The 17,097-nt window shown below is 37.6% G+C and overlaps 4 protein-coding genes across 4 annotated transcripts; 2 read left to right on the top strand and 2 right to left on the bottom strand.

Annotated features, from left to right (window-relative positions):
• Positions 1 to 1,232: 1,232 nt before the first annotated feature.
• Positions 1,233 to 4,803, bottom strand: LOC132175798 (protein FATTY ACID EXPORT 5). The gene is made up of 3 exons (XM_059587851.2): positions 4,493 to 4,803; positions 3,004 to 3,091; positions 1,233 to 1,490 (listed from the first exon to the last, which is right to left on the bottom strand). Exons 1-3 carry the CDS (start codon positions 4,689 to 4,691, stop codon positions 1,418 to 1,420), a joined length of 360 nt encoding a protein of 119 aa, XP_059443834.1. The 5' UTR covers positions 4,692 to 4,803; the 3' UTR covers positions 1,233 to 1,417.
• An 88-nt stretch (positions 4,804 to 4,891) lies between these two features.
• Positions 4,892 to 7,325, top strand: LOC132175797 (DTW domain-containing protein). Its single transcript, XM_059587850.2, has one exon. The coding sequence runs from the start codon at positions 4,990 to 4,992 to the stop codon at positions 6,499 to 6,501; it is 1,512 nt and encodes a 503-aa protein (XP_059443833.2). The 5' UTR covers positions 4,892 to 4,989; the 3' UTR covers positions 6,502 to 7,325.
• A 1,111-nt stretch (positions 7,326 to 8,436) lies between these two features.
• Positions 8,437 to 10,576, top strand: LOC132173699 (RNA-binding CRS1 / YhbY (CRM) domain-containing protein). Its single transcript, XM_059585272.2, has 5 exons — positions 8,437 to 9,026; positions 9,464 to 9,591; positions 9,690 to 9,915; positions 10,060 to 10,187; positions 10,289 to 10,576. Exons 1-5 carry the CDS (start codon positions 8,516 to 8,518, stop codon positions 10,367 to 10,369), a joined length of 1,074 nt encoding a protein of 357 aa, XP_059441255.2. The 5' UTR covers positions 8,437 to 8,515; the 3' UTR covers positions 10,370 to 10,576.
• Positions 10,577 to 10,770: 194 nt separating this feature from the next.
• Positions 10,771 to 15,306, bottom strand: PAP18 (purple acid phosphatase 18). Its single transcript, XM_059585271.2, has 5 exons — positions 15,112 to 15,306; positions 13,322 to 13,990; positions 12,098 to 12,286; positions 11,925 to 12,013; positions 10,771 to 11,327 (listed from the first exon to the last, which is right to left on the bottom strand). Exons 1-5 carry the CDS (start codon positions 15,274 to 15,276, stop codon positions 11,108 to 11,110), a joined length of 1,332 nt encoding a protein of 443 aa, XP_059441254.1. The 5' UTR covers positions 15,277 to 15,306; the 3' UTR covers positions 10,771 to 11,107.
• Between the last annotated feature and the right edge of the window lie 1,791 nt (positions 15,307 to 17,097).

The raw sequence follows: 17,097 nt of genomic DNA, 5'->3' as shown, positions 1-17,097 counted from the left end.
TTTTTTATTTCCCTTTCTCAGGGCGATCATGAACCAAATTTAAAACGAATACTCTCTGCGAATGGATCTTGTATTGGCAAATGTGCGACTGATTAAGACCTTAACTCTGTTTATTAATGGTTTTGAATTTTCTTTTTTTTTTCTTTTTTTTGTGATGAAGTCTAGAAATGTTTTTGGAGGGGATCTATATTTGAGAAAATGTTTTTTTTATGGGATCCAGTTAAAAAAAAAATGTTTGGTGGACTTTTTGGAAAGTGTTGTGTGTACTCGAAGAAATAAATACTAAATAATGCTTATTTTGAGAAAGAGTAATGCTAAATGAGTTTTTGAAACCTAACCCAACATAGTTGTCTTTTTCTTTCTTTTGTTAGTTTTGTAAAGGCTTGAGATTATAGCTTCTTGCAAGGGCATGTTTGAGATTGCGTTTGTGGAGTCTAAAAGTACTTTTAAAACTTAAAAAGTCCGTTTGAAGAAAAAAAAATGATACGTTTGGTAAAAAAAAAAAAAAGAAGCATTTTTTAAGCCTAAAAATGCCCAAAAGTGCGTTTTAATTATTTTTAGGCTTTTTAAACTATTAAAAGTGATTTTTATTTTTTTATCAAACGAGTACTTTTTTCTTCAAACAGACTTTTTGAATGTTAAAAATACTTTTATGTCCATCAAATACAATCTCAAACCGTCCCTAAATATGATTGGTTTTATAACCACAAGTCAAAACACTCTGCTCGCCGAGTGGAACCATTCAGCAATAGCTTCTTGGTATGATTTAGTAAAATGGAAGAATGACTTCATTTGATGCAGACATTTCCATGGAAAATGAACCATACCTTTCAGAATTGTGCATTAACTAGGAAAGATGGGGGAAGACAAAAAGAAGGAACCCTATTGTCCGTATTCTCCACAGAATTAAACTTAATCAAAGATTCCCACAGCATATTTAAAATATATAGCATGTAAGCTTTTGGGATATCGTTTACCGATATCTCATGTTTAGTTTGCAAACAAGCAAGAAAATAGACAGGGCAATTACATCTATTTTCATAGCATACTTTCTTGTAAATTTGTTGCCTGTCTTGGAACTTATCTATAGACCTTAATTTACTGATTGATTCTATTAAAAATAGGGAACTATTGGTGTGTAAATCAAACCAAGAAACGCCTTGGAAAATCAGGAAACTTTTGGTTCAGAGAGAAAAAAAGGGGCATTCGAAATATAGGAGAACGAAGGAAAAAAGGAACAATAAAAAGCTTCCTTCCATGTCAAACACGAAATCATCTTCTGTTTTATAAACAACCAGTTAGTATAGTAGTTAGCAATACAATATAGATAAAAATCTATGAACATGCAATAGAAGCATTTGGGTATGTATGATCCCAGTCCAGTTCTGATGGTATTAGAAAGAAATCTCCAGCCCTCTCAGTCAGCCTTGGCTGGGATATGGTTGCCACCAGTAACAATTTTGTATGCATAGAACCCAGTCATGAGGGCACTGCAAAAAACCCAAATGAAATTAGCTCCGGAGGATTCAAATATGTGTTGTATTCACAAGGAAAAATCCAGATAAGCTATCAGGAACTCCAGTAAAATCCAAATTTTAGCCATCTATAAGATTGCATAATTAGGTTTCGCAACACTTAAAACACACAACAATGTAATGATCAAAAGATATGCATTATTATCATATCAGAATAAAAGGTATAGGATGTAGATGTAGGCAAAAGTTCCTAAAAAGAAGCACAAGTTAGAAGGGCTGCATTCACGTACAATTAATTTGTTGGGGCTAAAAGTTCTCCCTCGGCATAAATTAACTGTTTCAAAGAGTTCTGATATCCTGCGCCGTTTCCTTGCACTCTTGCAAGGACCTCCATTACACCAACATATATGGAACACATATCAGGGAGAGCCTCGCAATGCAGGCCATGGGTGACCATAATGGGTCTAAGCAACCAACAAAAGATTATGTAATGGTGAAACTCATGGTTACTGATAAGAATCGTAAACAAAGCTAAATTGCTGGGCTCAGAAAAACCGGAGTTTATGAGTGAGGATGATGTATTGGTTGAAGACTGGGATTCCATCAATTGTGAAGATTAAGATGTGGGTCCATGGCCTCACATTTAAACCAAGTCGAGAATAAGAGGCTGGTATTAGCAAACCATGGAAGAAATCTCTCACTGTGAAACTTTGGGGGAAAACCACCGCCACAGCCCTCATGGTCTCCCACCCTGGTCATTGATGTTTCAACAACATTGTGGTACACCTGTTGTTGGCGTAACAAATGTGTCTTTGACAACAACTTTAGCCTAAGTCAACCTCTGAGCATGGTTGGGTCAAATTTGATACTGATGGAAGTTCTAAAGACAATCCTAGAGTGGCAGGGGCCAGTTGTCTCACCAAATAATGGAGGACATTGAATTATGGGCTTCACTTCTTGGATTGATATCTGTACAGTTCTTGTGGCTGTGAATCGTGGGGCATTTATCAAGGGCTATATAAGATTGCTTGGGAAGGTGGATAGAAGAATTGTATTAGAGTCAGATCAAAATACGCAGTTAGTAAAATGGCTAACCCCTTCCCAATCAGATCCAAACAGAGCAATTACTCAAGCTTGCAGGGAAGTACTTGGTAAGGACTAGACATGCAGAATTTCTCACATTCATCGAGAAGGAACATTGTGCTGATTGGTTGGCTAGAAATTTTTAAGATCTACTGCTAAAGCTTACTACTTTAGCTTCCGCCCCCCCCCCCCAAACTAATTTATGGACATGCAAAATGGGACTAATTAATAAAGAAACAATGTATAGCTGCCACTAAATATGTACAATTCATACTCAACAAAAAAAGCAAACCAAATGCTAGAAATAGTAATGCATGTATTTGGATATGACCCAGCTAGAGCATTACACTTTTAACATAGATTGTATATGAGGTTTGTAGCAGTAGCAATATGTTCAACATAAGGAGAACACAAGAATTTAAAAGCAGAATAATCCTACATGTACCTGATACCAGCGATAACAGCAGCTGGCATAATCTTAGAGGTTTGCATATAGCGCTGTCCCATGACCCATGTGAGTGTAGCTGCACAAACTGTTTTGAGAGGGCACGTGTATCAGGTCATAACTTCTATTGATTAACAGCAAGCACATGAGAAAGGGAAAAAAAGAAAAAAAGACTGGAAGTGTGTTTTTCTTTCGGGTTTGTCTTGTAATAATATCCTTTCAAATAAAATTCAAGGGGAAACAAAGAAAAGGAAAAGAAAGAAATTTGGCCCAACTGCCCACCCAAGAGTGTGCATGGAAACTGGAGAAAGCCTAAATCAACTGCTATATAATCTATCATTTACCAGTGGCCAACTAGATTCTGTCCAAATGAGAGAGCCTTCCATCTCAATGCACTACAAATGAATGAAAAGAGCGGAAGAAGCCCCAACTGTAAACAAAAGATCAGCTGATAAAATCCAGCTTTTCTCCATTATACAGATCTTCCTCCTATGCAACACTTGAAGTAAATAGATTATCAGAAAACGATAATCACACATGCCTATTTATTACCTTTTTTTCTTAATAAAAAAGAAACACTCGTGCTTCATTTATAGTCTATTGATAGGGGTGGACAAAATATCCAATTGTCGCCTACTGACTGCAACCGACCATCTACCGACTTCCGGGGGCCGCTAGTCTGAATAAAAAAACTATTTCGACATTGTATTTCGACATTGGTTCGGTTCAATAGGCGGTAGAATGGTTAACCAAACCGAACCAACTATTCGAAACGACTTAACTGACTTTGGCCCTCAATAATTTTTTGCATCACTTGTTTAGCCCAAAAACATTGCCAATAAACACTTGCTTAGCCCAAAAAACATTCATTTGGGCCAAAAAAATCCATTTTGGCCCATAAAAATAGGCTTGGCAGTTGGCCCATTATAAAAAGCCCATGACTAACCGACTTAACCAACTTAACCAACCAACATTTAACCCACTTAATTGAAATAGTCGAAATTTAGTTCGGTGGGTGAAAATACCCCCACCGTCACCGATTTAACCAATACATAGACTATGGATGTCTTTTCATTTCCTTCTATAAAGAATATATTTTTGGGGATATGACTTAATTTGCTTAAATATTGCCACATTAGGCATAATAAGAAGTTAAATTTTTATTTTTGTCACGTTCGCCACAAAATTTCACTATTTTCTCATTTCTAAACCAAATCTCCTAGCTATACAGAAGCAAAGAGCTACAATAAAGATCAGATACGAAGATAAGCAAGAATTGCGTATCAGTAAACTCAATGTTACCAACTGCAAAAACGACAGTTGCTAAAATTCAAACATCAAAGAATAAACCCAGATCAAAGTTTCTCTTCTTTTTTTTTTATATATATATATATATAACTTCATAAACTAACTTTGTTCCAATCCCAAAACAAAATCATAGCACTTACAAGAACTACTTCAAAAACCAAAGAAAGTGAACAAACCATACCGGTCTCAAGAATCAAAGCCAGATAAGAGTTCTTCCTCTTCTTGAAAGCATCGAGGCTGAGATATCCCGCAAGAAGGAGCACCAATCCGATGCCCACACCCCCAGCCAACGAAGCCGTGCTCCCCTTCTTTATATACCCAAAAACTCCTCCTCCAGCCAGAACCAGCCCGTACGGGATCGTGAAGCAGAAGTCGTGCATTTTCTGCAACTGAGTTTCTCGGGAAAAATCTCAGATTCCCAGAAAATTTAACAGATCAAGAGCCAGAAAATGTGTCTCTGGGTCTCTGTTTTGATGTGGACTTTTTATCTGGCGCGTGGAGTCCAGGTGGTCTAAGGTTCATGTCAGCAAGCAATTAAAAGCTTATTCTTTGTTTGTTTCCGAAATTACCCCTCCTTGACTTGTTCTACATTATCTAGTAGTATCTACTGCTTCCTACGTCGTCGTTTTGGTTCACCTCCAATCCAAATTCTAGGGCTGAGGGTTGCGTTTCTCATCCATGATTGATGATACTACTAGTCAATCCAACAAAACTTTTCTAAACCAAGGTGTTGAATTTATGGTCTATTTTCATACCCGGATCCGATTACCCACTGGGTGGAACCCGTTTTATCCCGTCCTTAACAGCCCTTTACACAACCTGAAACCTAAGCTTTCTCAAACCCTAAAAATGGTGGCGACTGAGGCCAATTTCAAGAGACCCGTTTGCCCGTCATGTTCCAAACCCGCCCGGATCTGCCTCTGCAGTCGGATCCGGACTCCAGGTCTTGAGAATTCGGTGAGGGTGACCATCCTTCAGCATAGTTTTGAGACAAAGCACCCACTGAATTCTGCTAGGATTGCTAGGCTAGGCCTCAAGAATCTTACTGTAGCAACGGTTTCCGATGTTCATTTTGAATCCCGGTTTGTTATTTGGTTGCAGGAATCAAATACTGAAATGGGTAATGATTTAGATGGTTTGGATTTTGATCAAGCTGTGGAAAATGGGGAAACCCAGAAGCTGGTTTTTGAGCATAGTGATGGGGTCGGTTCAGGGAGAGAAAATATGGGAACTTTGGAACTTGGGCTGTTTGCGAAGTGCCCAAGTGAGAAAAATACTACCTTGGTTAACACTAGTGGCAAGCAAAGTACTCAGAACCATGAGGAAAGTGTTCATTTTGTACCAAAATCAGGGTTATCTGTGAGTGATGTAGAGCCAGAAGATGGATTATCTGTTGAAGATTGCATTCCTGAAAAGGGTATGTTTGCTTTAGAGAGCCCACGTGAAAATAGAGACTTAGTTAGACAACCTAATACACGCATGGTTTCAGCTACTGCTTCAACATTGAATGATGCCAGTGAGAGTGAACTTTCTCAGTTAGATGTTGATCCAGTTGGAGCTGTCCGAGGAAGTCATGAAGCGCCGGTTATTACTGCAACCATTGGAAAATATGGTGTCATTAGCTCTCTTTGTCATATTTGGATGGCAGAAGCAGAATCCCATTTGCAGAAGCCAAAATTTGATAAGATTCTAGCTTCTCCTTCAGCTCGTGAAGCTCTGGGAAAAGGGTTTTCTGTAAAAAAGTTGCAAAGGCGGCAGATGAGTGAGAGAATGGAGTTGGAAGAAGAGTATGAAGAGTTCGAACTTGGGATTCCTCCCGGATCAGTACTTCTATTTCCATCTGATTGTGCGATTGGTGTTGATGGGCTTGATGCTCTTGGTTTTAAGGTGACAAATTTGATTGTCTTGGATGGTACGTGGGCAAAGGCAACGAGAATGTATAATGAAAATCCCTGGTTGAAGCTTTTGCCGCATTTGAAGTTGGATTTGAAGAAGATGAGCTTGTTTAGTGAAGTGAGATCGCAGCCAAAACCTGGATGTTTGTCCACTATAGAGAGCATTGTCTATGCCCTGAAGGCTCTAGGGGACGAACCCGAGGGGCTAGATAATCTCTTGGATGTTTTCGAGTCCATGGTTGAAGACCAGAGGCGCTGTAAAGATGAAAGGTTGAGCAAAGTCTCTTCAGTTTGAGCGCAGCCTCTTCAGTTTGAGCAAAGTCATGCTTATATTCGGTTCATTTATACAGTTTTAACAGCATCTTGTATACCAGTGAAAGTAAAATTGAAGTATATATCATAGCCTACCTGTGATTGACCATAGCTTTTGATAATTCTTGAAATTTGGGATATTGTTTTTGATGAATTTCTTGTAGAACTCGTTTCTGGTTTATTGATGGAAACCCACAAAGACAATGGTGAAATTGATATAAAATATGCTCCACTGAGTGCGGGAGACAAAAACTACATGACAATTGTTTGATGAATATACTCAATGACCTCTCCTATTCTCACTCAACTCTACTTATGGAAGGATCACACAATCATTTATTCTGGTACCTAACAGAATTACAAGATAACAAAAGAAAACTGCAAATTCCACTCAACTAACTTTTATGAGTTTGCCATCGAGCAGCACGGTGGAGAGGCACTGGATATCGTCTCCGCTCATCCTTCTGCCACCACGCATGAGCCTCACGTACTGCCTTGTCGCTGCCCCCTCGCCTCTAATGTTACTGGTTTTTGAATTTTAGTTTCTGTTATGTTGTTTGTTTTTCTGTTGTTGGTACTTTGTTTTGTAGGTTATAGTCTCTCTATCCCGCTATGGTTTTATTTTATTGCGGAGACTTTTGTAACCGAAGTTCATTCCTCCTCTTCGACAACTTTTAATCGCAAAACGACGATGTCTCTCTTTCAACAGCTTCTTCTTGGTGGTGGTTGTTGCTTTCAAGCAAGTTGGCTTCTTGGTCTGCTTCAGAAACCGTATTGTGCAACTTTTCTGTAGTTTGTCTAAGATACAGAGGATCAGGCTATTTTTTGCCAATTTCTTATTTAATATTCTTAATTTTGGCATTATATTTTCATTTGGGTTTGTTGGAGAGCCGACTCCCTCTTGGTTTTTTTATTTTCTTGTAACTCTTTTTCTTTTAAAGTGATATGATGATGTGGTAAGAATAGACATATGACAGTATTTATATTGGTCTTATGATCTAAACAAGTAGAACATAAATCCGTTAACTTGTTAAACAAAATATGGACGAACGGAGTAAAATGAAAATATTGCAAGAACAAAGATCGTTTCTATCACTTTTGAAAAACCAAGGGCAGTTTGATAAAAATGCAAAACACATGGGCAAAAAAGATATATAATCCAAAAAAAGAAGAAGAAATATATTGTATTAGCTTAGGTATTTGTCGTTATTCAAATTTTGACCATATAAACTCGGGGTAATAATTAGGATTCATGAGTTGGGTTCATGTTGTGTTGAACCATAGACTTATAATTATATAGGTCAACACGAACACGACTCATTTAAATAAAAAAGTTGACACAATATGACTCGCACAATCTATTTAATAAATAAATCATGTTGAGTTGACCAGAACATGATCCATTTTAACCCGTTTCGACTTGTTTAATATAAATGGTTTAAATTTATCCAAATACTTGGTAAGGCTTGATTAACACAATTTCATATCTTAAAAGCATAAATTATATAAATTTTGCACATTCACAACTAGTTCAGGACAATCAATATATCCAATTATTCATAACTATTATTAATAAATACAACCCGACTTCTTAGCGCAATATCCAATCAACATAATATTAGTCCAATAAATTCATTCCCTTTTTCTCCCTCTCCCGCTTTGAATAAAAAAAAAAAAAAAATCCAATAAATTCATCTACATAAACAAATAAATACATCAAAGTTAAAACGTGGCCTTAGCCTCTTTAAGGTTTTAATTTTCTAATAAAAAAATGTTTACAAATTATATGAGCCAATTAGAGACGAGTGATCTGAAATTGATTAATAATATCCCCCATTTAACCCAAATTCTGAAAACGAACTTCCTAATTTCGCAAGGTATTTGTGGCGTATTTGGTTTTTGTTTTTTTCTGATGTATATGTACAGAGAGTTTAGTTGCCTGCTCGACCCATCTCACCATCCTCAGCTCAATCTGTGCCAACAAGCAAAAACCTTCGATGCTAAGAAAGCTCCTCTCATGGCGTCCCTCAACTCACAAACCTCAAACAGCTCTAACCTTAACCCTAAACCTACGCCTAAACACACCATTTCCCTCTCTTTCTCGTTTCCTAACCCACTCTCTACCCACTGACCCTTACGACCCTCCATTTTCTCCCACTTCCAAACCCCCAAAACCCAAGAAGACCAAGAACAGCCCCATGAAAGACCCGACCCGGACCGGGCCTCTCAAGGCGGACATTCCCTTCGACTTCAGATACTCTTACTCCGAGACCGACCCGTCCGTCGAGCCCATCGGGTTCCGAGAACCTCCGAGGTTCTCTCCGTTCGGTCCGGGCCGGATAGACCGGGCATGGACGGGGACCTCCGCCCCGGCCCATCAGGAAGTGGACCCGGAAAGTATCGCGCAGGACAGGAACCGGGTTCTCGGGGACCCGCTTTCCGAGGTGGAGATAGCGGAGCTCGTGGAACGGTTCCGGCACAGTGATTGTTCTCGGCAAATCAATCTGGGTACTTTACTACTTTTCTCTCCCTAAGCAAAAATGGGTTCGAGTTTTTTGTTTTTTTTTGGTTCCGTTTGCTACAAGGGTCTTCTTTGGGAATGTGAGTTAGTTCATGATCATCTACTTTGATTTTGATTGAATATGAATAAAACAAATGTGGTTATTAAATTGAATTTATTCAAATTTTATCATCTCTGCAAGTTGGGAAATGTACTACCTGCAAAAGGATTCTTTAATGTTTCCTTAATTCATTGCATCTTCCTAAGTTAACTTACATGGGTTTTTGTTTATCTATCAATCATCAATTGCAAGATGGCAAAGCTTGTGAGAACATTATATGCTTTTTGTAGAGCAGGGACAAGTGTAATCACATTGCACATTGCTTAATTTTGATATTTGATAGTAATGCATGAATGCACATTAATGGTTCTATTTTGTGTTAAGGGAAGGGGGGAGTTACTCACAACATGTTGGATGACATCCACAACCATTGGAGAAGGGCTGAAGCTGTGAGGATCAAGTGTTTGGGTGTGCCAACCCTTGATATGGATAACATTTGCTTCCACCTTGAGGTTTCAACTATATTCAGTACACATATACCTAATGAAGTATTTTCCCTTTTTTGGTTTTCAGAAATCATTAGCTGATGTAGATAGTAGTTTCTCTGTAGGACAAATCTGGTGGGAAGGTTATCTACCGGCACATTAACATCCTTGTTTTATATCGGGGTCGAAACTATGATCCAAAGAATCGGCCGGTTATTCCTCTAATGCTGTGGAAGCCTTATGCACCTATATATCCAAAGCTTGTGAAGAATGTTGCTGAGGGGTTAACATTTGAGGAAACGAAGGAAATGAGAAACAGAGGACTGACTTCTCCCCCACTAATGAAACTTAGTAAGTGAACTTCATGATTGAAGACTAAAGATGAGTTATTGCTCTTCTTTCTTTTCGCAATAATGATTGAAAAATGAGTGGTAAAATGCATGGAGGCATGATTCTATTAATCTCAATTCTTATTGGATGATATATTTGCTGCAGCTCGGAATGGTGTGTATGTAAATGTTGTGGAGAGAGTGAGGGAAGCCTTCAAGACAGAAGAAGTGGTGAGACTAGACTGCACCCATGTTGGTACCAGCGATTGCAAAAGAATAGGTGTGAAATTAAGGGTAATACTTCTTATCCTTGAATTAGGTTTCTCTTTGGAGAAAGTTTTGGGTTTCTACTACAAGCTTATATGGTTGTGGTTTTCATTCTCTTATAAATTCAGGATCTGGTACCTTGTGCCCCCATTTTGTTCAAGGATGAGCAGATAATACTTTGGAGGGGGCAGGGAGATCAAGAAGAGTAGTCTAATGTATCAAAGGAAGTTACAAGTGCACTGATGCTTGAGTGAGGCCCAAAAATTTGTTGGACTAATTTTCTGTCAGCTCTTGTGGGCAGTTTTTTGTCTTCTCCAAACAAACTGCAGGCTGCTAAAAGAAACGTTGGTTCACACAGTACCATGCATAAATGACACTGTTGGATCGATCCCATGATCCCATCTCAGTTCCTCTTACATGTTTTAGGATTGCTGTCGGATATATAATGATTAATCAAATTAATGTATCACCTCCATACAAAGTATCTTGAAAACTTGAAAAGAAATGTTAGTCTAAAACTGCCAACCTCGCAAAGTTCTTCGGACATGAACCATAATAAAACATGCAATCTTTAGAAGGCAGACACCACGAAGCAATCATGAGGAAAGAATAAACATAATGGGTTACAATAACAGTAAGCTTGAAATTTACATCTATAAAATAGACAAGACGGGGCTGTAAATTGCAGTCAACTTGCAAACAACATAACGAGTCACTGGTAATACAGATAAGGCTATTGGCTATAGCATTCCCAGCTCTTTAAACAAACATGAGAAAAATCAAAGACAATAGCATAAGAGAGCTCAATTCCATCAGTCTCCACGCATCATGGGACATCCACTGGACTCGCATAACTAATAATAGATTCACTGATTTTTACGAGGACTCCATAGCAAGAGAAACCTCACTCCTATGAACTGAAGCATGCGCTACGGACACGACAAGTTCTAAGGTGCCAAAAGCATCTTTCTCTGCTCATGTCTCTTCTCAGCAACACATCCCGAACTCACCAGCGATGATATCCAGACCTGATCAGACCTTATAGGCTCATCATCGTCATTCCTATGCCAGCTCCAGAAGGCATGAGTTGAATTCACAATCTTAAGCTCCCCATGACCAAAACTTGCTTCACGGAAGACTGACCACTCAGGCTGTGGGTCTATATACCTGTCGATTTACAAGAATTTAATGTTGAAAATCAGGCCCCTTACCAACGAATCATAAACTAAATAAACAAACAAATTAATATACTAACACAACCAGGCTTATGATAACTACTCTGTGAACGTGTCCTCTACAATATTGTATATACTGCATAGATTGGAAATACATACTTGTAAACACAATAGGAAGAACAGTGAAAATCTTAGCTTATAAATCTGACAATCTCTAACTGAAACATGCTACTGTGGTAGCTCATTTTAAACCAACCAATTAGAAAAGGAGACACCTCCTTAGACACAAGTTCAAATCGTAAAAACAGCCTTCACTGAACTACGCTTTATGAAACAGAATAAAGAGTGATTTCGATTTTGAGTTTACTATATTCAGATGAGACTCAGTTAGCAGCCGATTATAGTTTCTGAGAGAAAGAGAATGGAGAAGAAAAAAAGAGCATATTCCTGACTCCATCCAAAATATGTAAACGTGAGTTACAGCATTGTTTCTTTATGCAAATCAGAAGTCAATCATTTGTGTGTGTGGTGTGTGTGAGCGTGCAAATAAATTTCCAGTTTCAGAAAGTTTATTAAGGTGAGGAGATACCAGTGAGCTAAACCTTCGTTGTTTCCCCCATCACCAATGGTTATGTGGACAGCACCACAAGGATCAAATCTTCCATTATTGATGCGTTTCTGTCAAACAGACCACAACAAATTAAAATCTGAGTGCCACCAAAATGAAAGTAATAAAGAAATGATAAAGCAATCCAGGCATACCGAGCGTTCATAAGCATGCACATGCCCAGCAAGTACTAAATCCACACTGGCAGCATAAAGCAAGGGTTCCATGGCAGCCATCATATCATCACCTTCAGCTTGATGAGCCTTGTTACTGTTATACCAAGGCACATGGAATAGCACCACCAGCCAAGGTGTCTTTTTCCGGTCCACCTTTGAAAGATCATTCTATGGAACAAGAGATGCATGAGATCACATTATAACTAACTTCCCTTCATTTCATAAGAACCATTGACTTTGCAGAGAAAAGATTCAAGTGAAAAAGGTGATAAAGAAGGAACAGACAAGGTCTCTAAAATTGTATGTGTATGCAAAAATAACCCAATGACCTGAAAATCAAGCCGTCAAATGTCAATCCTAAAATCTAGGGGTGGGAAGTTCATAATTAACCAAAGAAATTAAGCTTCAGCCACTCACACTAAAAGCTTATACCTTGGGCTCCTACCGAACAGTACAACTTCTATGTTTATATTGCAACAGGTCTAAGTATAGCTTAAGGACCCTAGCAGCCAGGAAACATATCCAGGTGCTGATCATTTTATTACCTAGGTTTGCCAAAGGTCTTAGAAAGCAGGACCTAGTTACAGCAGTTGTCTAATGCATAAGGCTGGTTGTAGATAGACAAGGCATAGGAGCCAATAAATATCTATCTACACATTTTGAATTGTTAGGAGTATGAACCTTTCAATGATTTTTCTCATTATCAATAATTTCAATTTCATATTGCGAAACTTGAATTATATTAATGACATTGGAGATCCTTATGCATTTCCCTTACAACGCCTTGGTTAAAACTCCGAAGGCTGCTGAACAATTGAAATATTGAATTCAGTCTCTTTATTAATGGATTTATGCAATATGCTTAGCATTGCCATTGATGGTCTGCCATGGATCTTAATAGTCACTGCGTGCTCTCTACAATCAGCACTTGCCAATTATTGAGCATCTTCTGCAACAAATTAGCATGTCTGAACAAATGTATTATGAAAAGATATATAAATGAAATCACAATCATACATCATAAAACTCACAGCAAAAAGGTCCTTCCCTTATTCGATCATTCAACCCAAACATTTATCTCTATTGAAATTTATTTGCCCTTATCCATCTATTGAATATTGACAATCAACTGTTTGGGAGTTAATGTTGTTATGTAATACCAAAATATACTCCTTTTGAAAAAGGAGGACAAAAATGACTAACCTCGAGCCACCTGTATTGATTTGACTGCTCGTCATAATCTGTATATGAACCAAGCATGATAACATGAATACCGGCAACTTCAAAAGAATAATAAAGATTCGAACTTGATCCACTCTCCTCAAAAGGCATTTTCCATCTAGCATTATAGGATTCAAACCCGTCCTTTAAAAATGGTATAACCTCCTTTTCATGGTTCCCTTCTGTAACCATCCATGGCCTCGCACTTGCAAGTGGCTGCACCAGCTCACCAAACGTGTCCCACCGGTGTTGCATATAATCAGCATACGAAAGGTCCCCAGGAAGCAGATGCACATCATAGTTGCACTGATCAATGTGATCTAGTGTTGTTTTGGTCCAGCCAGTTTGACCCAGATCCCCCGCCACAGCAAAAGTAACCGGAAATTGTGCTGGAGGGGTCTTCAGCTGGAACTCGGGACCTTGTCCTCCACATCTGTAAAAGTAAACCGTGCTATGTTCCAGAGGCCCAATGACAGTGTGGTGTATCTTCCCTGAGCTATAGAATATATAACTATAAGATGTGCTTTCTCCCTGAGCTACAGAACTGTATCTCCCAGGTGATGTCCCATACTCAACACTTGAAGGAGAAGATTTATCACCAGTGACCCATGTCACTCGCATGTGCTTGTCTCCAGCCAAAGAGATGTGCACCTACCATAGGCATTTGCACAGAAAAAGTACTTCAAACTAAATGTCAACAAAGCTAAAATTCAATAGCGCACGATGGATGAAGAAAGCCAGAAAAGAGCATATATACAAAATCAAATGTCTCATGAAACAATCATCGGATCACAAAATCATTCATCTAGAAAGAATTTTCAAAACCCATGTGTCAGTGCAAAATATTAGTACATCTACTCAAATCAAAACAATTTCATAACAACACGACAATGATCACTTATCCGCTTAATGATATTCACATTCTCATGATTTTCAATCCAATTTATAAGAATACCACAAATACACCAACTAGTAAGCCAACCCAATACGGGTTCATACTAGGCAGAAACCCTAGGAATTATACCACAAGATTACCAAATTCATGCAAATTTTAATTATGAAAGACCGGATAGTTTTTGCAGTCGAAAAAAAACGCAACCAAACTTCTCACCCTTATATATATATATATATATATAAGTGTGAAGTGCGAGTGCTTCTGTCTCATATCAGCTAATCATAAGAAAGAGTTTGTTGATATAACATAACTGGGACCAAACGCATATGACTAACCTTTTGGGTTAAAATAATGTCCACAAGGCTTACTTATTTATCGACCAACAATGGGTATCAGAGTCATATTGTCAATATTCGCGCTATATCATGACCTCACTCACTTGGAGACTCTCTGAATGTTTATCCCCTCAACAAATTCTCCAAGCCCAATTCTTTTATATAACTAATCACAACAAAAATTCTCATAATTTACTCCTCACCACTTCTGTTAAATCAATATCCCAAAAGCTTAAGCCGATAGGATTTAGTAAATTTAATCATTTAATTAATCCTCTAACACCCCTAACATGTAATCTGGATCAACACGTGAAATACTCAACCGAAAATAGAGAGAAAAGTGACTGAAATCAGAATCTTTACTCTGTTATTATCACAATATCTTGTGATAAATACCCACACTTCGATTAACTATTTATAGAGGAGACAAGAATTCAAAATTAACACAACGTCTATCAACAAGTTACAGTTGATCACAACTGCTAAACAACAAAAACTACTACAACAGTGAGATAACCATAATATTGTAACAACTCTGTTACCTGCTGGGGGTGAGACGAGGGATTGTGGCTGAGCGGGAAATGCAAAGTTTTGCGAGGCTGAGGTCGGACGTAGTCGGCGGCGACTGTCGCCGAGAGTAGCAAGAAAGCTACCGCCGCGATCAGCTTGAGCTCCATCAATGAACGAGAAAAACTCCGAAGAAACATTTGAGTGGGTTTTTGGATTTTGTAGCATATCTTCTTCAGCAGAGAATGTCAGTATGTGTGAGATGTCAAATGACCAAATAGCCCTTCTTCAGTACCCTTTTTTTTTTTTTTTTTGTATTTACACGCGGCATTAAACAATAAACACAGACGATGCCAACTCATTTGGATTGGAAGGTTTTCTTACTTTAGTCGAAATCTGTCTTATTAACACAGTTTTCAATAGCCTGTCTCGATAAGGGAGAGGCTTAGGTACGGTCCTTCTAAACTACCGTAATCTGCGGTAGTTTAGAAGGACCGCTGAGATCTTTCAAGGGGGAATTTTAACCCCCAAGAGCAGTAGTTGCTTTTTTTAAAAAAAATTTTAACCCTGAAACAATATATATATATATATATATATATATATATATATATATATATATATATTTAACATGTCCCATACAAGGGAGGAAGTGAGATTCGAATTAGTGACTTTTATTTTATAAGGCGTAATCTCCAACTGATTGAACTATTTCTTAACGACTTGAAACGATATTAGTTCTTACGTGAACTAAAAGTTTTTTAACATTTAGATTTAATTTTAAATTGTTCCTGAAATGATAGGAATACTGTTTGTTTACATGATTATAAAATTAAATATAGATTTATTAGTAATAGACGCGATAAGTTCCACAAATTGTTTTTTTTTTTTGATTGAGAGATATCAAAAACTTTGTTTGGTTTCAAAACAATTGTTTGGATCTAAACAACAACAAATGTGAAAAAACTCTTATGAAGCTTACATGCTTAACAATTTGAAAGAGTCCCGGATAAGCTCACTTGCATGAGCAAAAGGATAAGCTATATTTGGCACTAGAATAACAATTCAGACAATAAAATTGATGGAATCTATATATATCCTCAAAACAACTCAAAATCCCTCTTTATATTCTTTAACAATCCAGACTCTTCTAAGTTTTCTTAAAACCTACTCAAAGTTAAGTAAATTCCTATTCGACCAATATTGGCTCAGTGTCCTATGATGAAAAAGTGGTAGCCTTTTTATTTTCCCCTCAATCAAATCAAGCAAAAAAGAAGGGAGGGGGGATAGGTTGGATTCGTGGTAATGGTGTGAAAAGGATTCTAAATCAAAAGGTATTTTACTTTCTCCTTTAAATATCTATGATACGACAAAGATATTCATAAAATTTATAAATTACACTTATATCATCTTAAACTCTAATTCAACACATGAAAATAATTTAAAATGAGGACAAAAGTAAAAGAAAAAAGATTTAAAATGGCATATGACTTGCACATGACTATTGACCGTCAATTTTAATCTATTTAACTAATGGAAGAAGACTTTTTGTCATAGAATGATAGTTTGATTAGGTTAAGTATCACAGTTGATAGTTTATGAGGGAGAAAGTGTCAAGGCGCTATAATTTATAGGGGCAAAAGATAATCCCCCTAAATTTTTTAAAAAATATACGAAAGATGAAAAAATAGCAGAGCTCTAAAATAAATCCTACTAAGAACAAAACTGTGTAACACAGTTGTAGTCATTTTCAGATTTGTTAAAATGTTGAAAGATAAGAAATATGGTGGTTGCTTTTAGACACACCCACCAAGGAGGACATGTTTGATTTTATATGATGCTCAAATGTCTCATTTGGATTGCATGCGTACCAAGTAAAGCAGGAACATGGGTTCTTGTTTGTGCTTTTTCCTTTCTTGTCCTGCTGCTTCGATTACTTCCATTTAGTACAACACCTTCTATCATCTTGTCTCTTCATATTCACACTAGCTTCTCCAACTCCATGCATTCTATGTAGTATGTGG

Source organism: Corylus avellana, chromosome 3, assembly GCF_965113065.1.
Source record: "Corylus avellana chromosome 3, dhCorAvel1.hap1.2, whole genome shotgun sequence".
Lineage (NCBI taxonomy): Eukaryota > Viridiplantae > Streptophyta > Magnoliopsida > Fagales > Betulaceae > Corylus > Corylus avellana.
Note: the sequence above shows the minus strand (reverse complement) of the source record. Positions and strands in the feature narration are given on the sequence as shown.